Raw genomic sequence first — 26,020 nt, 5'->3', positions numbered from 1 at the left:
ATTAATTACCTTAAGCAACTATAAAAATGAAATCCAATGACCCTTACTTCACACCATAAACACACACACAAAATTAACTCAAAGTGGCTCATAAGACTAAATGTAAAACCTTCTAAGAAAGAACAGGAGAGGATCTTAGTGACCTTGGGTTTGTCAAAGATTTCTTAAATTTGAAACAAGAGGTACAAACTATAAAATTAAAAGATCCATAAATTAGACTTTAGTGAAATTTAAAACTTTTGTTGTTCAAAAGACACTATTAAGAAAAGGAAAAGGCAAATCTCAAACTGAGAGAAAATAGTTGCAAAACATATATCTAACAAAAGATCTGTATCGGTAATTTATAAAAATTCTCTTATAACTCCATAATAAAGCAATCCAATCAAAAATAGTCAGAATATTTGAATAGACACTTCACCAAAGAAGACACATAGAAGGCAAATAAACATCTGAGAAGATAATCAAAGGGGAATTCAAATTAAAATCATGAGAAACAACTATACACCCAACATAATGTCTCAAATTAATAAAGATTGACCATACAAAATTTTACCAAAGATGTGGGGTAACCACAACTGGTATAGACCGCTGATAGAAACATGAAACGTTACAACAACTTTGGAAAATAGTTTGGTAGTTTTAAAAAGTATTAGACAGGCCATGTGACCCAGTGGTTCCAACCCTAGATATTGGCCCCAAAGAAATGAAAATATACGGCACACAAAGACTTGTGCATGAATGTCCATGATAGCTGTATTTGTAACAGCCAAAAACTGGAGACAACTAAAATGTATCTCAATGGGTGAATGGATAAACCAATCATGGTACATCCATATAATAGATTTCTACTCAGTAAATAGGGGAATAAACTATTGACGCACAAACAACAGGAGTGAGTCTCCTTTTCTTGAATTATTTATTCATTTTATCCCTTTACTTATTCCTTTATCTCTAAACCCACTCCCATTACGCCCTCCTAAATTGGCACTCTTCTAGTATTTAATATATGCCCTTTAATATGTATGTACACATGTATGCATGTGTATATGTAAGTATATATATATATATATATATATGCTTTAACGTATATTTCAATGGCATTATGCTATAGCTCTTATTTTCCCCTTTCTGCTGTATTTTAAGGACTTATCCTAGCTCTATACACATCCAGTAAGTTGATTCTAACTGATATATTTCATACTATGTGTTTATCAATGTTACCTCATTGACTCCCTTAGAGATGGGTACCTGTGTAACCAACTTCCTGCTACCGCAAACAATAATGAAATAAATATCTTAAATCTTGTCTCCTTGTGGACCTACAAAGAACGTTCTCTGGGACATAGGTATGAAGGTGGGATTGCTGGGCCATAGGCCAAATAATTAACATTGCTAACTCAGTACTTCGAGACTGCTTTCCAAAATGGCTCAATCAGTTTATACTTCTACTGGCATTTGGAATTAACAATCTTATGAATTCTTAGCAATATATCTCATTTTAATTTTCATTTCTCAGCTATTAGTAAGTTTGAGCATCACTTTCTATTCTTGTTAGCTACTCAGCTTTTCTCTTTGTAGATCACATTCTTATTCTTTGCTCATTTTTATATCGAGTTTCCTGTCTTTCATTTGTTGATTTGTAGTTCCCGGGAATGTTTCTATAGTAATGTCATGAATTTTATGCTTTGCTAAAAGCTATTCTAGTCTGTTACTCTCTATTAGCTTTAAGGTGTTGTTCACTGACTAGAAAATTCTACACTTTAATGTAGCCATAGCCATCACTTCTCAACCTGATTAAGACATTATTTGGGGGTTATGTTTAAGGGGTACAGCCCCTTACCTACATTTTGTTCTATTAGCTTTGCAGTCACCTTTTAATCCCTCTTTAATCTACCTGGAGTCCAACTTGTTCTATGGTGCAGTGTAGGAATTTGGTTTTTTCTCTATTATGAGCCAGTGTTGCAATACCATCTGCTAAAGAGTTGATCTTTTCTCCATTATATAAAATGAAGTGATGCATCTCTATCATATACCACACTTTTTTTGGTAAAAAGAAGAATGCTCTTGGAAGGGTGATGACCCAGATGAGATGGGCAAGAAAAATATCCCTGGCCCTCCATCTCCAGGAGGGCAATGGTGACTGCCCACTATGGATTCAGCCTTCTGAAGCCACAGGCAAGTAGGAAACCTTGAACTCACCCAGGGGCTCTAAAGGGATTTTTAAAAAACAAGAATAAGGAAAGAAATAGTCTTATTAGGTCAAGTGCTTCAGATATTTCCTGTGAATTCCTGCAATTCCTGCAATGTTTAGTAGCAAAACAATGTGTTTCCGTGTCATGTTACATACATAAAATGCTTTTAGTGTCATAACTATACTACATATTGCATCACACTTAGCTGTTTAGAATGTGAGCAGACCTGTTACCCACAAAGCTTTCCAATTTTCCCAAAGCTTTTGGAAATTCATGGAATGATTTAGGGTGCTTGACATGATATAGTATTTAACTGGTACATTTTTGTAAGCAAGGAAAAATCTTGTCCCAAACGGGTCTGATTTACGGCTTACTTCAGTATTCTATACATAGTAAGTCCTCAAAACAATGTCCCTGGCTGACTACCTGGCTGAGTGCCCACATATTCCCTGGGTTGGAATTTACAAGCAGAAGGAAATCTTCCTTCGTGAAAGTCACGATCTATTTGCATTTGCCTTTCGTTAGGAGGAAAAAGCACCAGAGACTTCAAGGACTATTATAGTGTATAAAACGTAACTCCATGCAATTATTCATGGAGCCCCTCCCGGGGCCATACAGCATTATTATATGCTTCAATAAATGTTTCTGCCTTACCCTTGGATTTCAATAGAAACTATTTTGCACTCTTGTTATTCACTTACATTGCCCCATTGATTCTAAACAACAAGTAGAAAATGGAATCAAGCAAGCCAGTATTTCCCTTAGAAACTGGTGGCGGGTGGTATTACGAGCTGGAGTCCTAACTAAGAGCTTAGTACTGGCTAGCACCAGTACTCAAACATTCCGTTTTCCATGCCTATAGATGTACTTGAAGTTAAAGAGCAGAAGATCAAATCCATCCATGTAACAAGATTTAACCGGTGCTCATTACACCCAGGGATTTCATTGAGTGTCATGCTTAGACTTGGTTAATCTCTAAATCTACAGGATGGAGTTCAGAGTTTCTCTTTTTGTTTGGATCTAAAGAACTGTGACTTACTATTTCCAATTCACACAGCTGATAGGTTACATTATAACATTTCCTCTCTGCTGGAGGATGACCTTCCACGTGTTCCATTGTGATGCACCAGTAATGTTCTTCTGTTCCAAAACAGATTTTGTTTCTTACTTTCTAAAATATAATAGAACATGAATTTTGATAATGTCACATGAACTCCATCCTCCCACTCCTTTTATTTCTCCACAATAAAGAAACCCTGGGGACACTACAGATGGTGAAGGAGAGCTTCACGCAATGGCAGGTAACTGCAAGCTCTTGTGATTTCAACTCAGGAAAGAGACAGAAAGAGCGCACGTGTTCTCTGTGACCTAGGCTTTTTGGTTAATGTGAACCTAGCTGGGATGGCTGTATAAACGTCAACATGCTTTGAGGCTGGCAACACAAACATTAATACAAATGTTAAACAAGAAACCAACTTTGGTTGTGTCCATGGGAAAAGATCTACAAATGTTCTCCACAACTTAAAAGTTTTTCTACTGACATTTAGCCGGAACATGGGTATCATTAGGACAATGTTCCTTGCTCTCCCACCATTTTGAATATTTCCCAAATCCTTATCAGTGACACTGAAAATTTTACTGATGTTTTGATACTCTAGACAAAATATCCAAGGTTAAAATGGGAAGTTATATGGGAAAACCTTAAGTAGGCTCTAAATGTCCTAATCATATGTAATTTTTATTAAATAACTTATAAAGTCTCCATATTGTATATCTAATGATTTAGTTCACTATATTCTATTATTTCTACTCATCAATCATATATTTCCCATGTCATCAAAAAGCAAAGTTTATGTCTCTACCCAGCAGAAAACATTTTTAGGGAAACGTTTTACTAAACTATAAAATATTAGAGTGTTCCGATCTATTTTTCATAATCATTGCTAGTAACATGATAGAAACATTACCAATCCTGATAGCAGATTTTCAGAAATTAATTAAACCCATTAGAATCAGTAGAAAGCAGTCATTTATTCGTCACTACAGAAAGAAAGAAAAATGAATTTGACTTTATGTAACTAAAAGCACATTCCTTTTAGAAAATATCCACATATGAATTTTGAAATCAATTTATGGCGGTAATAGGTTTCATTTGCTAAAGAAGAACAAATGAAAATGTAAATTAAGAATGGCATCACAAACGGCAACTACGATTGAATCAAAGATGTACTTTATCAAAATAAGCAATTTACGGCAGAGTGTTCTTACAAGTGAACCCTGAATAAAACAATAATCTGGCTAAGGTAAGAACTCAGAATTACATTTGTAATTAATTTGCCATGCTCAGTCTGCTCTGTTCCTATTTCTGCTCTTCTCGTGCTGATACAAAGACGAGCACGAAAGTGTGCACGTGATTACTTATTTAAGTCAAATACCTTATGAATGGATGCACTTATGACCTGTATTAACATGTATCATCAGGATGTAAGGGAGTTTTGCAAAATGCTAATGTTCAATGTCTCCTTAAGCTTTATTTTATATTGATGTCTTATTTCTCATGTAAATGTACACTTTTCCTTATGAGAATTAAGTTTCTCTGTGCTTTAGTTCTTACAACTTTCCTATGAAATCAACCAGCTTGGTATTATTCCCATTTCACAGATGTGGGCCTAAGCCACCACCGCCATGTGCTATATCCTACCCTCACGGGGCAGACTGTGGGGCAAAGACCATGATTTACCTTCAAACAGCTTCGTTTTCATGAATCAGAATCAAGTGGACAGGGCTTCCCTGGCAGCACAGTGGTTAAGAATCCGCCGGCCAATGCAGGAGACACGGGTTCCATCCCTGGTCCGAGAAGATCCCGCATGCCGTGGAGCAACTAAGCCCGTGTGCCACAACTACTGAGCCTGACCTCTAGAGCCCGTGAGCCACAACTACTGAGCCCAGGTGCCACAACTACTGAAGCCCTCACGCCTGGAGCCCGTGCTCCGCAACGAGAAGCCCACGCACCGCAATGAAGAGCAGCCCCCGTTCGCCGTAACTAGAGAAAGCCTGTGCACAGCAATGAAGACCCAACGCAGCCAAAAAAAAGAATCAAGGGGACAGCCTTCTCCCCATCATATTCCCTCTACCTAGAATCTTCTTCATTTGGTAAAGCCTTACTCCCTTTCTAGGCTTAATTCAGAAACCAGCTCTTCTCTGAAACAGACTCCACTGAAATCGACTGAATGATTCCTGCCTCTGTTCCCCATAGCTTTTGTGAGAATACTGAGCACACCCTTTCATTGTTCACAGCACGCACATCTGTTTATTCCTGCACGAGTTAGTCTTTTTTTTTTTTTTCTTTTTGTCTGCGCCGCACGGTTTGTGGGATCTTAGGTCCCCGAGCAGGGATCGAACCCGTGGCCCACTGCAGTGGCAGCACGGAGTCTTAACCACTGGACCGCCAGGGAAGTCCCCAGGACTTAGTCATTTTTATATCCCTCTCGCAGAGCCTGGGAAAGGGTCTAGCATGAAGCAGCTGTTCAACAACCTTAGCAAAGTAAATTGTATGAGTGACCGCCACAGACAACAGGTAAGTAGAATTGTAACTATTCTTGCCCTTGAAGTAAATCCTGTCAGTGGGAGAGGAAAAGGCTTAAGAGTGAGACAGGAAGTTAATACGTATATTAAAGAGTGATTTTTAAGTGTAGATAAAGGAGGAAAAGGATTGGCCTAAATCCAACCACGACACCAGCACAGCTCAAGACACAAGTGAATGTAATTAGAGGCGTAAGGCGTTCATTCCCGCATAACCACGGGTTTCTTGTTTAATTACACAGTTTTCTTATCTGCCCTCTTTAAGACAGGAAGCAAGGTGGGAACGATATTACGGATAATAGAGGCTCCTGACAGAGAAAGAATTCCAGTGGATACTGGCAGTTCAGCTGTTCTCTTCAGAAAGAGGCTTCAAGACAGCCTGCCTTTTTATTATTTCTGGTGAAGGTGAAAACGGCTGTTAAAAATACCAGCGAGGAGACATTTATGGAGTCCCTACCTCAGGCTAAATACTTGCGGAAAGTTTTCACAGATTATCAGATTCTCCTAATGTGAGTTAGAGATCATGGTCCCCATTTTACAGGAAGAGGACTGAAGATCGGAACAATGAAATGAGTTGCTGAGATTGCAAACCTAGTGCCAGAGCGTTGATCCAACCAAATTCCGGGACTCTTCCTACGACTCCCTACAACCCCCTCTTCCGGTGTTTGGAACACTGACACTCACCTACCGCACTGTGTGAACATGATTCCTGTTTAAAGACATCTGGTTTAGGCTATTTCACATCTGCTAAATTGTAATCTGAGGATTCCTTTCACGTGAAGCTGGAGAATTTGTCTATACTCCTTGGGCATCTCATGGAAACCGCGCTTAGGTAACCTGTTGTCGTAGTAGTGGTGGCTGACAGGTGTGTTCTCTCCAGTTTTAGAGAAGGGCCAGAATCCATAGAGTTTCACGTTCTCGCACAGTTCAACTGCCACGCTTGTGATCATCAAGCCGGAGGACAGGCGGTACTCGGTCACACCCTTAGTCCCCCAGAAGAGGGCAAGGTTTTTCAGGTACTTGGGGTGGAGAAATAAGACTCTCTGTCTTGCTTTAAACTCCTTCAGCGTGTAGTACACCTTAAAAGAGGCCGCCGTGTTGGCCCTGAAGGAAAATGCTGGCAGAAGGACGAATGCATCTCCATAGGTTGCAACGTCCTCCAGAAATATTGCTTTCTTTTCCTTTAAGTTCCCATATCTGCCAAAGTTTTAAAACATCATGATTTTAACAGTAATCATCAAAGGAGCAGTTTTGGTAACATGAGGCTGAATGCACCACTGGCCAAAAAATAGAACCATTTATATCACTGTATCTAAAAGAGACAGACTGCAGACTCAGAAAAAACGCATGTTAAGCAAGCATCTTGTAAATATCAGGGGCGAGGTCTTCATTTCTCTTTCTTGGCACATCTAGGCTCTCATTCCTACCTTCTTATGGGGCAAGACCCTTACTGGACATACATTTTTTATATTATCTTCCAACTCAGTACTTTTTTCCTAAGGTTGCTTTTTAATGATGAATTACCTTCCAAATGTATAATGCTGAAATGTTTTCTCAAACATAACACACTCTTAAAATATCTGTACATTAAAAATATTCATTGAGCTGTACATTTGTATATACATGTTATTATAAAATAAGTTTCCTTTAGAAAGTCTAAAATATCTATATGCATAAACACACACACACACACACACACACACACACACACACACATCTTAAATTTCCTCCATGGATTGTGATAGCTCTATGTGTTTAATTTAAATAATACCTCTATGTGTTTAATTTAAATAATAATTTAAATAATAAATATTAATAAATAATTAAATATTTAATTTAAATATACTGGTGTGCATGACTGCGTGTGTTTAGAAAATAAGCCTTGGGGAGACAGGTACAATATTTTATATTCTCTTAAGCCATACTAGAACTATTTGAGGGGTGTATTCTACTAATAACAATTATTAGTCACTTCGGATGAAAATAGTTGAATAAAACTATATATAGGATTTTTATTAAACAGCCAACATTTTGTAGTAGTTACATTGTGGAAAATAAAATACACGAATTATTTTTTAGTAATAAACTGCCCGAAATGAAAACTTGATTTTGCCAGGTTCTCCTAAGGGTTACTCTCTGAAGCTTCTAAATAGACTACGTTTTTTCAGGAAAGCGCTATCGAGACAAGAGTAACACTAAAGTTCTGAAAGGAAATCTAAAAAAGGAACTTCACTATTAAAAAGTTCTCACTGGATTAGCAACATTCAGCTTATGACATTAGAAGTACAACTGGACATACCTCTTCTGAGCCACAACCTAAATTACCAAATATTCTTATATATTTTCCTAAAAAGCCATTCCAGCTGTATCAGAAGTCAGTCTCAGCAACAAGATTAGTGCTCAGACTAAGAAACAGGTTAAATAATGAGAAAAATGTTCTTGAACAGTTATGTAATTTGAGGTACTTACCTTAGTCTTATGATACTGGGATTTAGAGTCACCAGGTTGGTTTTAGTGCCAACATCATTGGTAACATTTCCTGTGGTTGGGGGGAGGTTACACCTGAAATTTGGAAGGAAAACTATTCTCAAAATATAACTTGTGAAAAAAAAATGTACATCCACATACATCCACACATATACATGTGATCATTCTCATTTTATTGGAGAAAATTATTGTTGTTAAGAGGACCCTCAGAATTCATCTGATTTCCATCGAAAAACAGTAAGTACTGAACTCTTAGCTGGCATTTCAACATTGGATAAAATAAATGAATTTGATAAATGCTTTCAGTATTATGTAAGACCTTTATAAGTAACAAAACTAGAAATGACAATTACACCTTGCCTAGCTTTTGAAGAGTTCATGATCCTTTTATTAAAATTATTATTTATATTAATTAGATTCCCACAGAGGTATATCACCAATTTACAGATTTTAAAAAATTGAGGCACTGCGACTAAGGTTATAGTGTCTGCCAGAAGCAAAGACTACATAAAAAAAATCAAAATTTCCTGATTCCCATATGGACTGTTTTTCCACCAAATTAAGCTGTTAATAAATAAAGCCTTAACGTTCTTATAATGATGTTTTCATATTGACGTTCTCTTCCTCTTTTGAGTACTATTTTGTGTTTAAATTGGAAAACAAATTAAGAATTGTAATTTTGAGTAAGTATATTCTTGTCACACAGAAAAGAGAAAGTATCATTTCAGAATTTCAAGTAGACCATTTCTTTAAAGCTATACATACAAAGGGAGCATCTCTGAGGAAGGCTGTTTAAACTTGATGTGTTCTGTAAGATGAGGTTGAAATATTCTATTCCATGCTCTATGAAATATATGGATAAATGAAACATGTACTTCTCTCACTGATAAAAAAAGATACATCAGAAAACAAATATGGCACCTTGGGAAAAATAAACATTAATTTAGATAAGAGGCCACAGAAATGTCTTCATTAGTGGGCTTCCTGTAACAAATCTACTTTCTAGAACAGTCTCATATTCTTTTGCAGACTCAAAGATGATTTCCAATATGGTATCACTGGAGACCCCTAGAGGAAATACTGGGTATTGTATATACACAGTACAGTAAAGCCACTCAGCCCCTATTTTTGCTCCTTACACACTTAACTGACAGCTCCCAATCTTCTGAAATGAAAAAAAAAAAGATAATCAGCTTCCAGATGGTTTTATAAACTATGAAACATGTACAACCAAAATAGACAAAGGCTTAAAAATTAAATAAATTTTAATGACACCAACCATGTACAGCCCCAATTTGACCTTTCAGTTTGGAAGGCTAACTTCAAAAGGAACTCTATATTCAGAAAAACGGCTGGCATCAACAAATGCAGAATCTAGAAATACACGCATTTATTTTAGAGTTATAAATTAAGTAGCTGTTGAGTTTTTTGGGTTTTTTTCCCTGCTTGTTAAACCTAAACTTGTATTTCTTATATCTGCTATAAAGTAAAATGGATGTTTAGGCATAATATTCACCCCAGATGTTTTGGGAATTTTCAGTCTATAAAAATGTCTATTACGAGAAGAATTATTTATCTTCCTTATGGTTTTTCCATACTGAGTACTTTAACAAAATGGCTAAATCATGCAGGTACTGGCCATTTTCACATTCACCATGACGAACACATTCAATAATGGTTGGACTGCCAGGTCTGTTGTTCTGTTATTATCTTCAGCATAAAATTCTAAATGAGATTAAAGTGAGGGGGAGCTACTGATTCAGAATCATGTTCTTTTTCATGGGCAGCATTAAATCAATAAAGCTCAAAGGATCTCCTCTGATGTATGCAATTGGTGCTCCTGAAATAGGAAGAAACGGATTTCAACTGACTTTATAAAAAGGTGCATTTCAATTGAAATCCACCCTCACAGGGATGAATCCTCTTTCCATCGTATTCTGAAAGTGGAGATGCTCTGTGGCTTGTGTTATTAGTTCAGACACACAGAGAAACTACTTTTGTTTCTGTTTTGGCAAGCTAGCTTGTATTGAGATATAAACATTTTAAAAGATCAGAATTTAGAAGCTGCACAATTTTTAAAAATTTCAGGCCAGAAACCTAAATAAACATCAATGTTGTGTGGCTATACAATATCTAAGTCAGCATTTTCACAAGTATTACCTGAGAACAAAGTGTTCTTGAAATGCTCTGTTTAAAAAAAAAAAAAAAAAGTATCCTTAATATACTGAAGGCTCTGACAAGTCCTGCAGTGAAGACCCTCTTTGACTATGATCTCATGCAGGGTTTCTGGAAAGTTAAGTGACCATAGCAACATTCAGAGGAACTCATGATCCATTTAACACTTTTGGAAACACACTAGATAAATTGCAGGCTTAAGCAACAGAGTTCAAAGGTCAAAATTTACACAGAGTATCTTTAGCCTATTCATTTAAAATATCCAGCTGATCTTGGATGTCAAAGAAACCAATTCGACAGAGCTTACCTAAAAACAAAGTCGGATTTATCGATTTCGGCTCCGCAGAGAGACTGATTCAGAATCCCCCCATTTCCAACCACCGCACACTGATTGTAAGGGTACCCCACGAAAGGCTGAGTCTATCAGGAGAAAGGGAAAAACTGTCATAAAATAGCTTTAGTTTTAGAACCATAAACATCATCAGCTTAATTCAAGTAGCTTAATCTTTACACATGCTAAGGAAAGAAAAAGAACAAGAAGCAATACCACAGCATGTTAATCAACTTACGACATCATAAAAAAATCCTGTAAACCTGTTTCATTTCTCGAGAGGAATATATAGCATATCATAGACAAACATAATGTAAAAATACAAAATATAATACACTCGTTCTTAAAATGTACTTTAACGTATTTTACATCACATAATTAAGTAAATAAATTGAGGATGAGAAAATCCCACATGGGCCTTTCGGACTAACAGGACCATTTCCAGCCAAAAATAGAAAAGAAAGCAATTCCAAAGTAGCATTCAATTCTCTATTCTTGGCCATAAAATTAATAGATAATTTAGTGAAAGTTTTCTGTGCTTCTTAAGCAGGTAGACCTTCAGGCTCAGTGATGACAGATTTATGCCTGCGACCTCTGTACATGGTCAGCCACGGTGCTCCAGGGAGGCCCAGCAACTCTGTGCTGATTTGTTTCAAATTCACTTCTAAGGCCGGAATCATTTTTGTTTCCTCCAAGGACCCAACTGGCTGATCCCAAAAGACTTCCCACTTTTACCAAATCCTCCGCAGTCTGAAACGTAACTTTTCAATTTGATAGTGTACTTTGCCTTTGCTGGTCACTTTTCCGGAAGTAAGGATGTGACCTTAACCAGCAGCAAGGGTGTCAGCTCAGAGTTCCGCGATGATGAGGTCCTGACTCACCTGCTTTGTCTCCAGAACGTGAGTGTAGGTCCTCAGGGGCAGAGAGCATGTTTATTACTTTTCATTTCCCCTGTCTTCTACGGCAGACCTCGCCTAGAGGACCACTGCTTTTTGATGGGTGACGACTGGCCCAATGGCCACCTGGGTGCAACCCCCAGCACCACGTTGGAACCCAGCTGTACCAGCTTATGGGCACCAACTGGTAAATATTCAGGAATTTCGTGAGCCGATTGTGAAACCACTGGTAAATTACAATCGCCACGATGGGGATATTTACACTGCTACGAATCAGGGAACCCTCCTGCCCAGTGTACCAGCCCCACTGGCAACGCCCCAGGACCAGTGTGGTTCTGAGCTGCCCAACAGATCCAGAATCACCCTGACTCCCGCGTGCTCCTGAATCTGCACTGGGAGATGCCAAGCGAGTGACGAGAACTCTCTTTCAGCACGTCTGCGTTTGTCCATGAAAATGAAAACTCATGTTGTGCTGCTGGTGCGAGAAGCGCTTTCCCGAGTCGTAACTTGTTAACACATGGAATCCATCCAACAACCTTGCGAGCATTTTACAGATGGGAAAACGGAGGCATGAGTTTAAGGAAGGGCTAGAAAGCAGCAGAGCTGGGATTCAAACCCAGGCAGTCTGGTTCAGAGTCCATGGTCTTAACCACGACACATTATACAGGTGCTGTCTGTCATTCAAGGGGTGAAAGGTTAACTGAAGGATGTGCCTTATTTCCCTGCACAGATGTGACCCCAGCAGAGTGTCTGGCTCTTTAATGAATGGTTCCCACAGACCCTGGGCTACTTCAAATCACTGAACTCCTAGCGCGAGATATTTTCAGACCGTGTTTACTAACCGATACCACAGTAAATTCTGAATTTTACAGACAGGGCAGAATGCAAATAGGCTCTTTATGGTACAGTAGAAAAGATTACTGAGGGGAACGTATCTCCAATTAAGCACTCAAAATAACGAACGTTTTTCTCTGGTTTCTTGGTCAACTGGGAGGAAAAAGTCCATATGCTTTGCTATCTTACGTTCAGTAAGAGTTCAAATAAATGACAATTTCAACGTTCCTTAAAATAAGGCTCCTAAGAAAACGCAAATCTGGGCCACTTAACTGCCTGCTTGTTGCTAACTCTGGTTGAAAACCAGCTTCGTTGTTTTCCTTTCAAGTAACTAAGCAAACCTTCGAAGTAAGTGACTTCACACCATTTCACCCAAAGCATCTATTGCGATCCGCTCGCTGTGTGCCCCACAGAACAAAGCAGGGTTGGGGTGTGCGAAGCAACCTCGGATGCTGTGTCTGTGGTAGGGGATGTTGAAGAAACACAGCAAAGTGACCTCGCTTTGCAGCTGTTACTGTATTAACTTCAGAATTTCCTCCCCTAGTTTTAAAAAGTCAGTATTAATTTGGAAAGTGGATGCTGTTGCTAATTGCATCCAGAATTATCAAGCCTATGCTGCTAAGTTATTCTTTTCAAGGTGCCAAATCAGAAGCAAAAAAATGCCTGCAGCTCCTCTGTTCTGACCAGCCTAAGGCAAGGACACCACTAGCAACAACGGCAAGGGTGAAAAAGTCGCTCTCTGTGGAACTCCCCAAGGTCTTCCCTGATAAGGGTAGAAATATTCTTTAGTTGCTATCTTTTCAGCTATTGGTAATGTCGGTGCATCACGAGGGGATTTTCAGAATGCCGTAGGAGTTATTTTTTTGGTCCCCGTTCCCTTCTGGAAAATCTGCAATATTTTTTCTCTAACATTGTGTATTGAGTTTTCGTTCATTCCCAGAAAATTATACTTCCTTTGGATTGTAATATTAAAAAAAAAATTGGAACAACTTACATGACAATAAAATAGTTGAAACAAGTCAAAGGTCCAGCAAAATGGAAATAATTGTAAGAACTGAATATTCTACAGTTGGTAAACAGCATATATAAAGCGATCCCGTTTTGACCACTGACTTGGCCTAATTGCTTTTCATCAAATAATAAAAAAGATGCCTGAGGGCTTCCCTGGTGGCGCAGTGGTTGAGAGTCCGCCTGCTGATACAGGAGACACGGGTTCGCGTTCCGGTCCGGGAAGATCCCACATGCCGCGGAGCGGCTGGGCCCGTGAGCCATGGCTGCTGAGCCTGCGCGTCCGGAGCCTGTGCTCCGCAACGGGAGAGGCCACAGCAGTGAGAGGCCCGCGTACCACCAAAAAAAAAAAAAAAGCCTGAGAGTGTAGTTCATCAGCAGTGGGATATTTTCAGGAGAAAAATTCCCCCCAAGTTTGGATTTATAGTGTAATGATACAGTATCATTACTCATTAGTTTAAATAACGAATATGTAATGAATGCATCTGTGCACCGGGGAACGCCCTAGGAGCTTGGGATACATAAGAACACGGTAGATAAAAATCCCTGCCTTGTGGAGGTTATGTTTACGGACCGCAAATTCTTATGTATTTACTTCCCAAAGACTAGCCACATAAACCTACAGTTCTTTGTGAAGGGATTGATTTAGTCACGGAAACTGACAACTGGAGGAGTCTTATTGCAGGTGAAAAATGGGCATCTTCCCAAGCCCTGGTAATTACTATGCAGAAAGCCCAAGTACCTCATCTCATTCAAGGATGAGTCATGAAGACTCATGGGCTGGAAGAGCTTATCATTTAAGATATAAATACCATTCCCCACAGAGCCACAAGTATTCAAAACTGCCTTGGACTGCCATACGTATCTTACACAACACAACAGAGTGTGGCATTTTAATGAATTAACTGCTCCATTCTTATATCTTTTTTTTTTTTTTTTTTTTTTTTTTTTGCGGTACGCGGGCCTCTTACTGTTGTGGCCTCTCCCGTTGCGGAGCACAGGCTCCGGACGCGCAGGCTCAACGGCCATGGCTCACGGGCCCAGCCGCTCCGCGGCACGTGGGATCCTCCCTGAACCGGGGCACAAACCCGTGTCCCCTGCATCGGCAGGCGGATTCTCAACCACTGCGCCACCAGGGAAGCCCCCATTCTTATATCTTAATCTGAGCCAATATTCACCTTAAATGTTGACACAAACCACAAGAAATTCTCACTCACCACTGGCAACATATCAAAAATGTTCTCTCTGATTTGGATTTTGCTTTTACTTTCCACCTCGTAACTCACGTTAGTCCCGACGGGAGTGTTATTTTGAGAAACAATGAAGTTTTGAACGGCATCACAACACGAAGCAAGTTCCACTCTGCAAAGCATAAGGATAAAAGTGAGTCAAGGAATAAGATTAAGAAACCCAAAATAGAGACGACGATGGAAAACGCAGAAGAGGATTTTGCCATACTGACTTTCAGAGAGAAGATACCTCATTCGCAAAGATGACATTTTTATCTCATTCCATTCTAACTGTCCCTGGATGGTGCAAGAGTGCTGTGGTAGGACTAAATAGCAAAGAACATTAACGTACTTACACTCAGGTAGGGACCGAGTCACCCATAGGAAATACTGATTATATAATGGTTTAAATACAAAGACTTCTTTCTCATGATAATGTTGTAACAACAGAGAAAATGGCAGAATACCTTCTAATTATTTTATTAAACAGTACAGAAGCTAAATTAAGACCAGTGTCACAAATCATCACCCAAACAATATGTAATCATTTATTATGAGACAAGTTCAATGAAAAGAAGCATCATTCAACACAGTGATTTTTTTTGAGCTTCACTGAGGTATAATTCACAAATACGTATGGGGAATTCCCTGGCGGTCCAGTGGTTAGGACTCTGCGCTTCCTAACAGGGGGTCTGGGGTTCTATCCCTGGTCGGGGAACTAAGATCCCATAAGCCTCGTGGTGCGGGCAAAAAAAAAAATTCACAAATTGTTTATGTTCATGGTTTAATATGCATACATCCTGTGCAATCATCACCATAACCACGCTAATCAACATGTCCATCACCTCGCATAGTTATCTTTTTCCTTTTTCTTCTTCTTTTTATAGTAAGAATTGAGATTTACCCTCTTAGCAAATTTCAAGTATGCAATACAGTACTGCTAACGACAACTACACTGCTGTACTTTAAGGACCGAATTTTTAAATGACGTGAATTTCAAGTTGCCATTCTTTACAGAAAGCCCAGAAAAATGTAATTTAGTACTGAACTCTATTTCCAAACTATTCCTATGGAGTGAAACCTTATTGTCAGAATGCAGACCCAGAAAGGTCCTGCCAGGGCTTGTTGGAATTTGCCCCCAACCTCTGGCAGGTGAATTCAGAACCACTCAGAATTTATATTTTGCTTATGTAATTCTCCGGGGGTGTAGACTCCATAGCGTCTCTTGATAATTATTCCACAGTTTAATCAACCTTGAAGTCAAGAGACCCTTTGATTTGCACAACTGAACTCTCTTCACTTAAATCCACCTCCCTGGTTAGTTTTTCATAGAATCTCTCCATAAAAAACACTTCATGTAATTGAAAGTGGTAATCATCAAGCACAACTTGAACCTTTTCAATTTTGAAGCATTTAGAGAATTTCCTCTTCTCTCAGATTTTCTCCATGAGACCAGTTTTTTCATTAAGGTCACCTTGTTCATCTTTAAACCTTTACTAATTTCTCTATTTTACTTAAAAATATGTATTAAAGTTGGATCCCACCATAGCACAAGGAACAGTGGCTTTTCAGCAGACAGAGCTGACTGTGGTCAGTACTGATACCCTGAATTCCTAACTGGTCCTTTCCCATCGCATATTTTTTTTTATTGGTTTTTGGTCCTGAAGGGTGTACTTTTATACATGTTCCTACTGAATTTGGTTCTTTTGAAAGAATACAATGCTCTAGGCTGTCATAGTCATTTTGAATTATATTCCAGTCTCCGTGAATGCCAGTAATTCTCAGGGTATGAAAAGTCAGTGCTGTGATATTTGTACCCTAAAAATCAAGATTTTCAAATTACTTCATATCAGTTTGCTGATATTATTAAAATAGTACATTCTTACTTGAATTCTATCACCTGCTTATTATTTCTCTTTGTATTTCAGAACCTACCATTTCTAATAGCTCATGGAGACCAGACCAACAAAAGAACAAATTGAAAATGAAATGATGTGTAGTCAAAAACATGATACTAAGTATTTGAAATTATAAATTTAATTTCATAACAATTCATGTGACATATTGCAAACTCAGAAATCCTTATGTGTTTATAATTTTAAATGTCTCTTTTATGCAGCATGTTGAGAAAGGCAATGGAATAGATTCTCATTTACCTTTTACAAGTAACTTAATTTCTCTAAGGATATTTGGTGCTTGAAAGAATATTGCATCACACAAAAAAACCACTAAGCAGGGCTTCCCTGGTGGTGCAGGGGTTTAGAATCTGGCTGCCAATGCAGGGGACACAGGTTCAAGCCCTGGTCCAGGAAGATGCCACATGCCACGGAGCAACTAAGCCTGTGCACCACAACTACTGAGCCTGCGCTCTAGAGCCCGTGAGCCACAGCTACTGAGCCCGCGCACCTAGAGCCCGTGCTCCTCAACAAGAGAAGCCACCGCAATGAGAAGCCCGCGCACCGCAACGAAGAGCAGCCCCCGCTCGCCGCAACTAGAGAAAGCCCGTGCGAGCAACGAAGACCCAACGCAGCCAAAAATAAATAAATAAAAATTAAAAAATGCAATTATTAAAAAAAAAAACCACTAAGCAAAGTACCGTTTGTGGGTTTTTAAACAGTTTTCTTTCTGGGAGTTCCCTGGTGGTCTAGTGGGTCGGATTCGGCGCTTTCACTACTGTGGCCCCGGCTTCAGTCCCTGGGCAGGGAACTGAGATGCTGCAAGCTGTGCAGCGTGGCCAAAATTTTTTTAAAAAATTGTTTTTTTCTGAAATTATTTTCAATTATTATATTATAAAATTTTCAAACCCTCAGGAAAGTTGAAAGAATTGGACAAGAGCATTTGAATAATGACCAGCTAGACTCTACAAGTAAGTTTTTACTATATTTGCCTTGTTGTGTATTAATCCATCAATCCATTTTTGTTGTTATAGTTATTGCAATTCAACATAAACGACAGGTGTCAGTACACCTCACCCCTAAATACTTCAGCATGTTTATCACTATTTTGTATTTTGCGGTAGAATTTACATACAATAAAACCCCAAGTGCATTCAATGAGTTTTGAGAAGTGCATATACCCCTGTAACCCAATCCCCTGTGAAGATACAGAATATTACCAACCCCACCAGATAATTCCCTCAAATTCTTTCCCAGTCCACCTCCAGCCAACCCCCACCTCAAGGCAACCACTTTTGTGATTATTTTTTACCAAACATTAGTATTGCCTGTTCCAGAATCTATATAAACATATACATAAATCTATATAAATCATATTAATGCAACATTGTAAATCAGCTATACTCCAATAAAAATGTTTTTAAAAATTTAATTAATTTTTTAAAAAAGAATCATATTGTATATACGCTTTTGTGTAAGGCTTCTTGCACTTGGCATAAATGTTTTTGCAATTCATGTATGTTGCCATGTGTGTCAGTAATTTATCCCTTTTTATTGCTAGAGTAGTGTTGCACTGTCTGAATGTACCAGAATTGATTTAGCCATCCCCCCTGCACTTTTTTTTTTTTTTCAGTACGCGGGCCTCTCACTGTTGTGGCCTCTCCCGTTGTGGAGCACAGGCTCTGGACACGCAGGCTCAGCGGCCATGGCTCACGGGCCCAGCCGCTCTGTGGCACGGGGGATCTTCCCGGACTGGGGTACGAACCCGTGTCCCCTGCATCGGCAGGCGGACTCTTAACCACTGCGCCACCAGAGAAGCCCCCCCACCCTGTGCACTTTTAAAGAAATCACTATCAAAAATCAATGTTAAATACCTAATCACTCCTAATAACATCCCAGGAAAAACATCGGAATAATTATCCAAAATGTCATTTCTGCAGCCTATGTTGGGTCACTGACTAATGGGACATTTTAAGCCTTTATAGTTAGTGGCAGAATTATAAATTTATGCTCTTTGTCATTTCCCAGTTCATCTGCAGTAAAGATCCCCATAATAGCCAGTGTTAGTATAGAGCTGAGATGCTTGGAACAAAGCAAAATGGAATTTTATTTCTATTATTCCATTTCCCATCATCCCTAAAAACAGAGTCAGTTCTAACCCTTGGTGACTCCAAAGTCAACTAGATGTGCTCACAATGATGGGCATGGCCATTTCCCCCTTCTTGTGTAAAAAGAGCAAGAGACATTAAGAAATGAAGGACACTTGGTATTCGCTAGATGTGATAGTGAATTTCACCTGTCAACTGAGCCAAGTCAATGCCCAGAGAGCTGGTAAAACTATTCTTGGGGGTGTCTGTGAGGATGTTTCAGGAAGGATTAGCATTTGGATCGGTAGATGGAGTCAAAAAGCTCACCCTTTCCAATGCATAGTAAATATCCAACCAGACCAGCATTCACAAACCGCACCCTGGTAAAGCACTGTATACTCTCCAGAGCATTTCCACACCTATTATGACATCTGATGCCCACAACAACCAGCGAGAGAGAAAATACAATTATTCCCATTTTACTTATTTACTTTTTAAAGTAGTAAGTAGTCTTATTTATTTTTGGCTGCGTTGGGTCTTTGTTGCTGTGCGTGGGCTTTCTCTAGTTGTGGTGAGCGGGGGCTACTCTACATTGCGGTGCTCAGGCTTCTCGTCGCGGTGGTTTCTCTTGTTGCGGAGCACGGGCTCTAGGTGCACAGGCTTCAGTAGTTGTGGCATGTGGGCTCAGTAGTTGTGGCTCGCGTGCTCTAGAGCGCAGGCTCAGCAGTTGTGGCGCACGGGCTCAGTTGCTCCGCGGCATGTGGGATCTTCCCGGACCAGGGCTCGAACCCGTTTTCCCCTGCATTGGCAGGTGGATTCTTAGCCACTGCGCCACCAGGGAAGCCCCCATTCCCGTTTTAGAGATGAGAAAACTGGAGTTGAGAGAGTGTATGGGTTAGAACCAAGGCACCCAGGTTGTTCGTGACTCCAGCTTATGTCTTTTGACATTCACTTCTTTGCAGTTTACACTAGAGTATCCTGGGTGAGTAATGCTGTCATTTGAGCTTCTTCCTTTGGGATGCTTTCCATAATGGCACCAAACAACATAGCAGTTCCCAAAATTATGCTGGTAGCACCCCATTGACAGCTTGTCCAGACATATCTCAAAGGCTGCAAAAAATTTTCCACGTGAATATTCCAAACCCTCTATATAACTGAGACATTCAAGGCTCTTATTTTACATGGAGGGTTACATGATTCCCGATGGATGGGATCAAGGTTGTCAAGTGGTCCAGACAATGTGTCCTAGGATTTAATGGAAAAGAAACCCCTGGTTTACTGATGATCTAACCCTTGCTGTGTCACACCTTCAGCAACTTCCTCTATGCAATCCAGTTCCAAAAGGAAATCTAGTCCCTTCTACCCCCCCAGAAATGAATGGGGACTCTCTGTACTGCATTGATTTCCAGAACTGGAAAGAGTTCACATTCTTTCAAAAGTGCTTAACTCTCAAGAAGTAGGTGGGAGTGAAGTGAGAGTGGCATGGACATATATACACTACCGAACGTAAGATACCTGGCTGGTGGGAAGCAGCCGCATAGCACAGGGAGATCGGCTCGGTGCTTTGCGACCACCTAGAGGGGTGGGATAGGGAGGGTGGGAGGGAGGTTCAAGAGGGAGGGGATATGGGGACATGTGTATGCATGTGGCTGATTCGTTTGCTGTGCAACAGAAACTAACACAGTATTGTGAAGCAATTATACTCCAATAAAGATCTATTAAAAAAAAAAAGGAGGTTGGTCCTGGGAGAATCTGGCTTAATACTTTTAGCCCTGATCTATAAAGACAGAATCTGAAGATGTCCAAAGTCATCTTTGCATCACAGTTGGTCTAATGAAGTACTTTTGAGAGAGATTTTTGTTCACACTGTAGAAATTCGTTTTTCTTTGCCACCCTAGGTGCGGAGTGCTTCCTCGGTTTTTATCTTTGCTTTTTTGTTTTTGTTTTGTTTCTTTTCTTTCTGATTCATTTCAAGTCCCAGGTCAAAATTCTTCTTCAGTTCTGAGCGGGATGCTTCCTGGATTTCCATGAAATGTGAAGGACGGCTTAAGGCTTGCAGTGCACAAGACACTACAGGACACTCTGAATACTAACCACCTAAGCGTCCCAGCCCAGGGCTCACAGGCCTCTCTCCTGTTTATCAAACTCCGGAGACTCCCTACTGAGTCTGGGGCAGTCGGGGTGTGGCAGAGGCTAAAGGCACTTTCCAAGTATTACTAAAGAGCTGCCTTGTTTCTGGCATCCATTCCCTAAGGTTCTAATGAGGGTCCTAGGAAAAGGGGTTTTAAAACCTAAGCACCTGCACAAATTCGAAGGACTTACTTTACCCTCCTGTGTTTTCTAACGTGGCCACATTTCTCTTCTGTCACCAAAATCACAACATACCTGGGCCACACAATACACCCATCGCCTCTCTTCTGTGGACGCTCCCTTTTCTGCCCTTCTTCTGTCCCTACCCCACATTATATAATTTATTGATGGACCAATCGTAACAATATCAAATATTTAGTGCCTTCTCGCTATGTGCTAAATATTTTACATATATTGTCTCAGTTAGGCGATACAATAACCCTACAAAATAGGTTCCACTGATACTCACCTTCCGACTGAGGACAACTCAGGCTTGTAAAAGGTAAGCCGGTCACATATCACACATGTATTCGCTCACCCATTCATTCATTCGCTCATATTTATTTAGCATGTAGGCAGGCACTGAGCACTGTGCCGTCTACACACTGGTGAATAAAATAAGCGCTGCCTCTGCTTTGTGCTGTTTATGATCTTAACGAGTAAAATGTCCTTGTTTGAGCCACCCTATCTCACTACCCAAAAGATTTTTACAGAATCTACAAGTTCAAAATTGAAAGCACACTTACAAAACACAAGAGGGTGCAAGGGACTCAAAGGGCCCTTTCTATCGTGTAGGTGTTGATGTCACGTCATGTACAAGACCCCAGCCCAGCCTCCGTACACAGTCATCACGCCCCAGCGACCATACTGGACTCTGTGTGAGTCCGTGTGTTTGCACGTGGGCCTGTGTGTGCAGCTCTGTGGTGTAGGGGCCGGGGGAAGGGAGGAGAGGAAGAATAATTTGGTGGTGGAAGTTGAGAATAAGTCATCCCTGGACATAAGTCATTTAAGGAGTAAGATTCCCAGGTTTTAAATTGACTTGGTATAACTCAGCAGTGAACACTGGCTCACTAAAAAAGCCCACTGTGAACTGAACAATATAATAAAAGAATAGTGACCTGGGAGGAGAGGGGAGAGATGCCTTCTACTCTTTGATGCTCAAAGCCACACTCACTGTGCTTGGGTCTGGTGTAGAAACTCTGCTTCCAAAGGCACCTTGAGAAACCAGGGCCTGTCGGAACTAATACTGTCCAGATGGGAGAAGAAGGGATTCAGTAGCTTTCTTCAAATACTGTACGGACTTGGGAGGAATTAGATTTGTGTAACTTCGAGATACCGAACCAGGACCACAGCGTAGAACGATTCAGCCCGTAGTTACCCGACACCCACTGAGAAATGGCCATAGTTCAAGGTCATGAGCACTAAAACTTAAATATGAGGAAAGCATGGATGGACCCTGCCCTCTGGGAGTTTACTTACGTCAGGAGAGACAGACACTAAATGTGACTGGTACTTCAATATAATTTCAACGTGATACAGATAGACATCAGAAGAGGCTGTGCTAAGCGCACAGAGGAAGGGCGCTTGAACCAGCCTGGGGGCAAGGGGAAGGTTCCAAGAAGGTGTTAGTACATGCCCAGCACATAGGGGTCACAGGATAAATATGTGTTCAGTGAGTGACAAAACCCACGTTTCGGGCAAGTCACTGGACAGTAAGGGAAGGAGACCAGAGGGAGGAAAGCCAACTGCTGTTAGAGTTCACCTAGTTAAAGACTGAGGGCTTCCCTGGTGGCGCAGTGGTTCAGAGTCCGCCTGCCGATGCAGGGGACATGGGTTCGTGCCCCGGTCCGGGAAGATCCCATATGCCGCAGAGCGGCTGGGCCCGCGAGCCATGGCCGCTGAGCCTGCGCGTCCGGAGCCTGTGCTCCGCAACGGGAGAGGCCACAGCAGTGAGAGGCCCGTGTATCGCACAAAAAAAAAAAAAAAAAAGAAAGAAAGACTGAAAGGGCCCACAGAAAGCAAGTGATGTGAGGGTGCAAAGGGTGGGGTGGGGGAGATGTGAGACCTACTGAGATCTACTGAGTAGATGAAAGAACAAAGCGAAGAGATTAAAGTAAGGCTGACGGGAGACAGAACCATGACTCCGTCACACGATGCTCTTGTCGGTCTCCCCCTAACTCTCAACATTCCCCAGTGGAATTCACTCATTTCACAACTATTCGTCGAGAGCATCCTGTGTTTCAGGCACTGCGCTAGACCCTGGGAACAGCTCAAGGAATAAAAGAGACTCTGGCCCTGCTGTCATCTGGAACTTGGAGCAGCACAGAAGTAGAACCTGGAAGAAGCCTTCCGGGCAAAGCAATGAAGGTGATGAACAGTTGCTTACCTCTGTTCAAGAGGGGGGTCTTTTTGTATTAAGTGTCACTGAATTGCAAGGAAAGTCTGTCCTCAGAAGGTTGTATAAGCAAAGGACAATGTAATGCCCCCTCTGGAGAGCAAGGAAAATATCGTATTCCTAAGCTTCTAAATTCCTGAAAAAGAATGGAAAGCTATTTAATCAATGCAGACAATATTTTTCAATTTTCAGTTCTCCTGTGACAGGTGACTGCAGAAGAGAGGGAGCCAGGTTAATGAGAAAGAGGAAACTAAAGCCAAGGGAAAAAGAGAAAGACATGGACAGAGCATGAGACCAAGAAGGAAAAGAAGAGAGACAGACACATACACGTGAAATCCGGGGAAAGCAGAGGAGAGGAAGACAGAAAGTGAGAGACAGTCACGTGCCAACAACCAGAACATCAAGACCCGTAAGGATCCAGAGAGCAACGTGCTCACGTGATCACGCAGAAACCCGGGTTCAGAGACAGCACATTCGGCAGAAAAGGGGTCAGAAGGAGCCACAAGACAGAGGCCCCGACAGGAACATAAAAAGCAAAACGTGAGTTTGTGGCTCAAGAATACTCCTGCGTAAATGATAGTAAACACGTGCATGGTGCCCACTGTGTCCCAGACATTCTTTTTTTGGGGGGGGGGCGGGGCTTCTATTGTTTTATTGATTTACAATGTTGTGTTAGTTTCAGGTGTACAGCAAAGTGAATCAGTTACACATATACCTGTATCCCCTCTTTCTTAGATCTCTTCCCATATAGGCCATTACAGACTATTGAGTAGAGTTCCCTGTGCTATACTGTAGGTCCTTGTTGCTTATCTATTTTATGTATACTAGCGTGTATACGTCAATCCCAATCTCCCAATTTATCCCTTCCCCCATCCCCCCCTGGTAACCATAAAATTGTTTTCTACATCTGTGACTCTATTTCTGTCCCAGACATTCTTTGAAGCACTTTACATAGTAACTTATAAAATCCTCATCAAGGTGCCATGAGGCAAACACTATTATCATCACTACTTTTTATTCTTATTTTTCAGATGTGGAAACTGAGACACAGACAGGCTAAGCTACTTGCCTGAGGTCACACAGCTGGTTAACTGGTGACTGAGATTGGAACCTAAGTCTTAATGTCTGTGTGCCTTATTCTCTCTCTAAATGTCACCTTATTATACACAAATAAACCATAACAGAGACACACAGAGGGAATAAAGCCACCGACACAGCCCACACAGCCACCGTCACAAGACATGTAGATAAATTCCATGACCTTCATGGGAATATACAACTCAAGATGTTTTGTAAACTGTGATTAAATATTTTTAAACTGTGCTGAATTTCCACAACTATGCAAAAAAGAATGAAACAGCATCCAATTCCCTTCCTCAGGGGCAAACCCAGCTGGCTACAGGTTAAAGCACTGAGGGTTGGGAACTGGGGTCCATGGAGTCAAGGCCGAGGTCAAAATTTCTGCCCAGGCAACAGACTGCTTAGGGCTGGGAACCAAAACAGAACTGCTAAGACAATGGCAGGGTCTGACACTAAAGAGGACAGATATGAACAGCCAATACCAAGAGGGTAGAGTCAGGAATCAAGTTTAGTGACATGGAACAGTGTTTAGGGTAAACTGAAGATTTCATTCATTCACATGTGTATTTATTTAGCAAATCAAGCTCTTAGTACTGTTCTCAGTACCAGGGATATAACAGAGAAAAGAGTAAATGCCCACGAAGAGCTTGTAATCTAGTGGGAGAGAGATGATAGCAAACAATGACAGCATCGTGACATTAGTCCTGTGACGAGGGCAGCAGAGGGTCAGGAGCTGGGATAGGCCAAGCCAGGCCTGCCGCGTACCACTGATGCCAGGCCTGCCGCGTACCACTGATGCCAGGCCTGCCGCGTACCACTGATGCCAGGCCTGCCGCGTACCACTGATGCGTAAGAAAAGGAACCCGGAAGGGTGAGACTGTAGGCCAATGGAACCTCCATTTGTGACAACAGCGTGAACCTGAGACTGGCACGCTGTCAGTGTAAGGTAGGGAGCCCACAGTTTGTGGTGTGAGCTTACTCACCGCCCAAGGGTTGTATAAACTACAAGAACTTTAGGGGCTGCTCTGAGTGGGACAATCCGCTCACCTGAATCCCCTAACCTGGTGTTTACATTTTGCTGATTCAGTAATAAAGCAAAGTGAAAGCAAGTCTAACTGAGTCCAAGTCCATATTCAGGCAAAACCAAGATCTGGGCCGACCCTGCGGACGGGAGCCCAGGGGAAGGTGTTCCATTTGAACCTGGGGCGTCAGGACTCAGCGCCCCTAGAAGAAGCAAAGTTTAAGCTGAGAACCAAAAGGTGAATAAAGGGAGCCAGGTAAGGCAAGAGAAAGAGAGGGAGGAAGACACTGAGAAACAGAAAACAGGGAGCGTGCAAGCTGGGAGAAGAGAGAACGTGGGACGCGCGAAATGTTGAAAGGAACTCTGTCTGGCCTGGTGGGTGGTGTACTAGGCGGGCAACGCTGCAGAACTGCACCATGACAAGTCTTAGAAGCAAGACGGGGCGAACAACTCAGCTTCCTCCTGTGGGAAAGGACGAGTCAGGGAAGGTCTAGTTACAGCAGCGTTACAATGAGATTTTAGGGTGTGTGCCCTGGCTTCAGTGGGGAGGACAGATGGGGGGGTTTGAATAAGCCGGTACCATCAGTTGGGAGGATACAGCAGTGACCCAGTATCAGAGATGGTCTCCAAAGATGCCCGCTACCTCCTCCTCCTCTCCCCACGCACGCGAGGTGTTCC

The 26,020-nt window shown here is 41.1% G+C and overlaps 1 protein-coding gene across 1 annotated transcript in view; it reads right to left on the bottom strand.

Annotated features, from left to right (window-relative positions):
* The window catches only part of ST8SIA6 (ST8 alpha-N-acetyl-neuraminide alpha-2,8-sialyltransferase 6), a 140,220-nt gene that overhangs the window by 6,155 nt on the left and 108,045 nt on the right, over positions 1 to 26,020 (bottom strand). Inside the window, exons 5-8 of the mRNA XM_004278610.3 lie at positions 14,723 to 14,867; positions 10,744 to 10,856; positions 8,244 to 8,336; positions 6,459 to 6,971 (exon numbers count right to left, since the gene is read on the bottom strand). Of these exons, the coding sequence (XP_004278658.1) occupies positions 6,503 to 6,971; positions 8,244 to 8,336; positions 10,744 to 10,856; positions 14,723 to 14,867 (820 nt within the window). The 3' untranslated portion in view covers positions 6,459 to 6,502. The remainder of the gene's footprint in view (positions 1 to 6,458; positions 6,972 to 8,243; positions 8,337 to 10,743; positions 10,857 to 14,722; positions 14,868 to 26,020) is intronic.

This window comes from Orcinus orca, chromosome 2 (genome assembly GCF_937001465.1).
Source record: "Orcinus orca chromosome 2, mOrcOrc1.1, whole genome shotgun sequence".
Taxonomy (NCBI): Eukaryota; Metazoa; Chordata; class Mammalia; order Artiodactyla; family Delphinidae; genus Orcinus; species Orcinus orca.
Note: the sequence above shows the minus strand (reverse complement) of the source record. Positions and strands in the feature narration are given on the sequence as shown.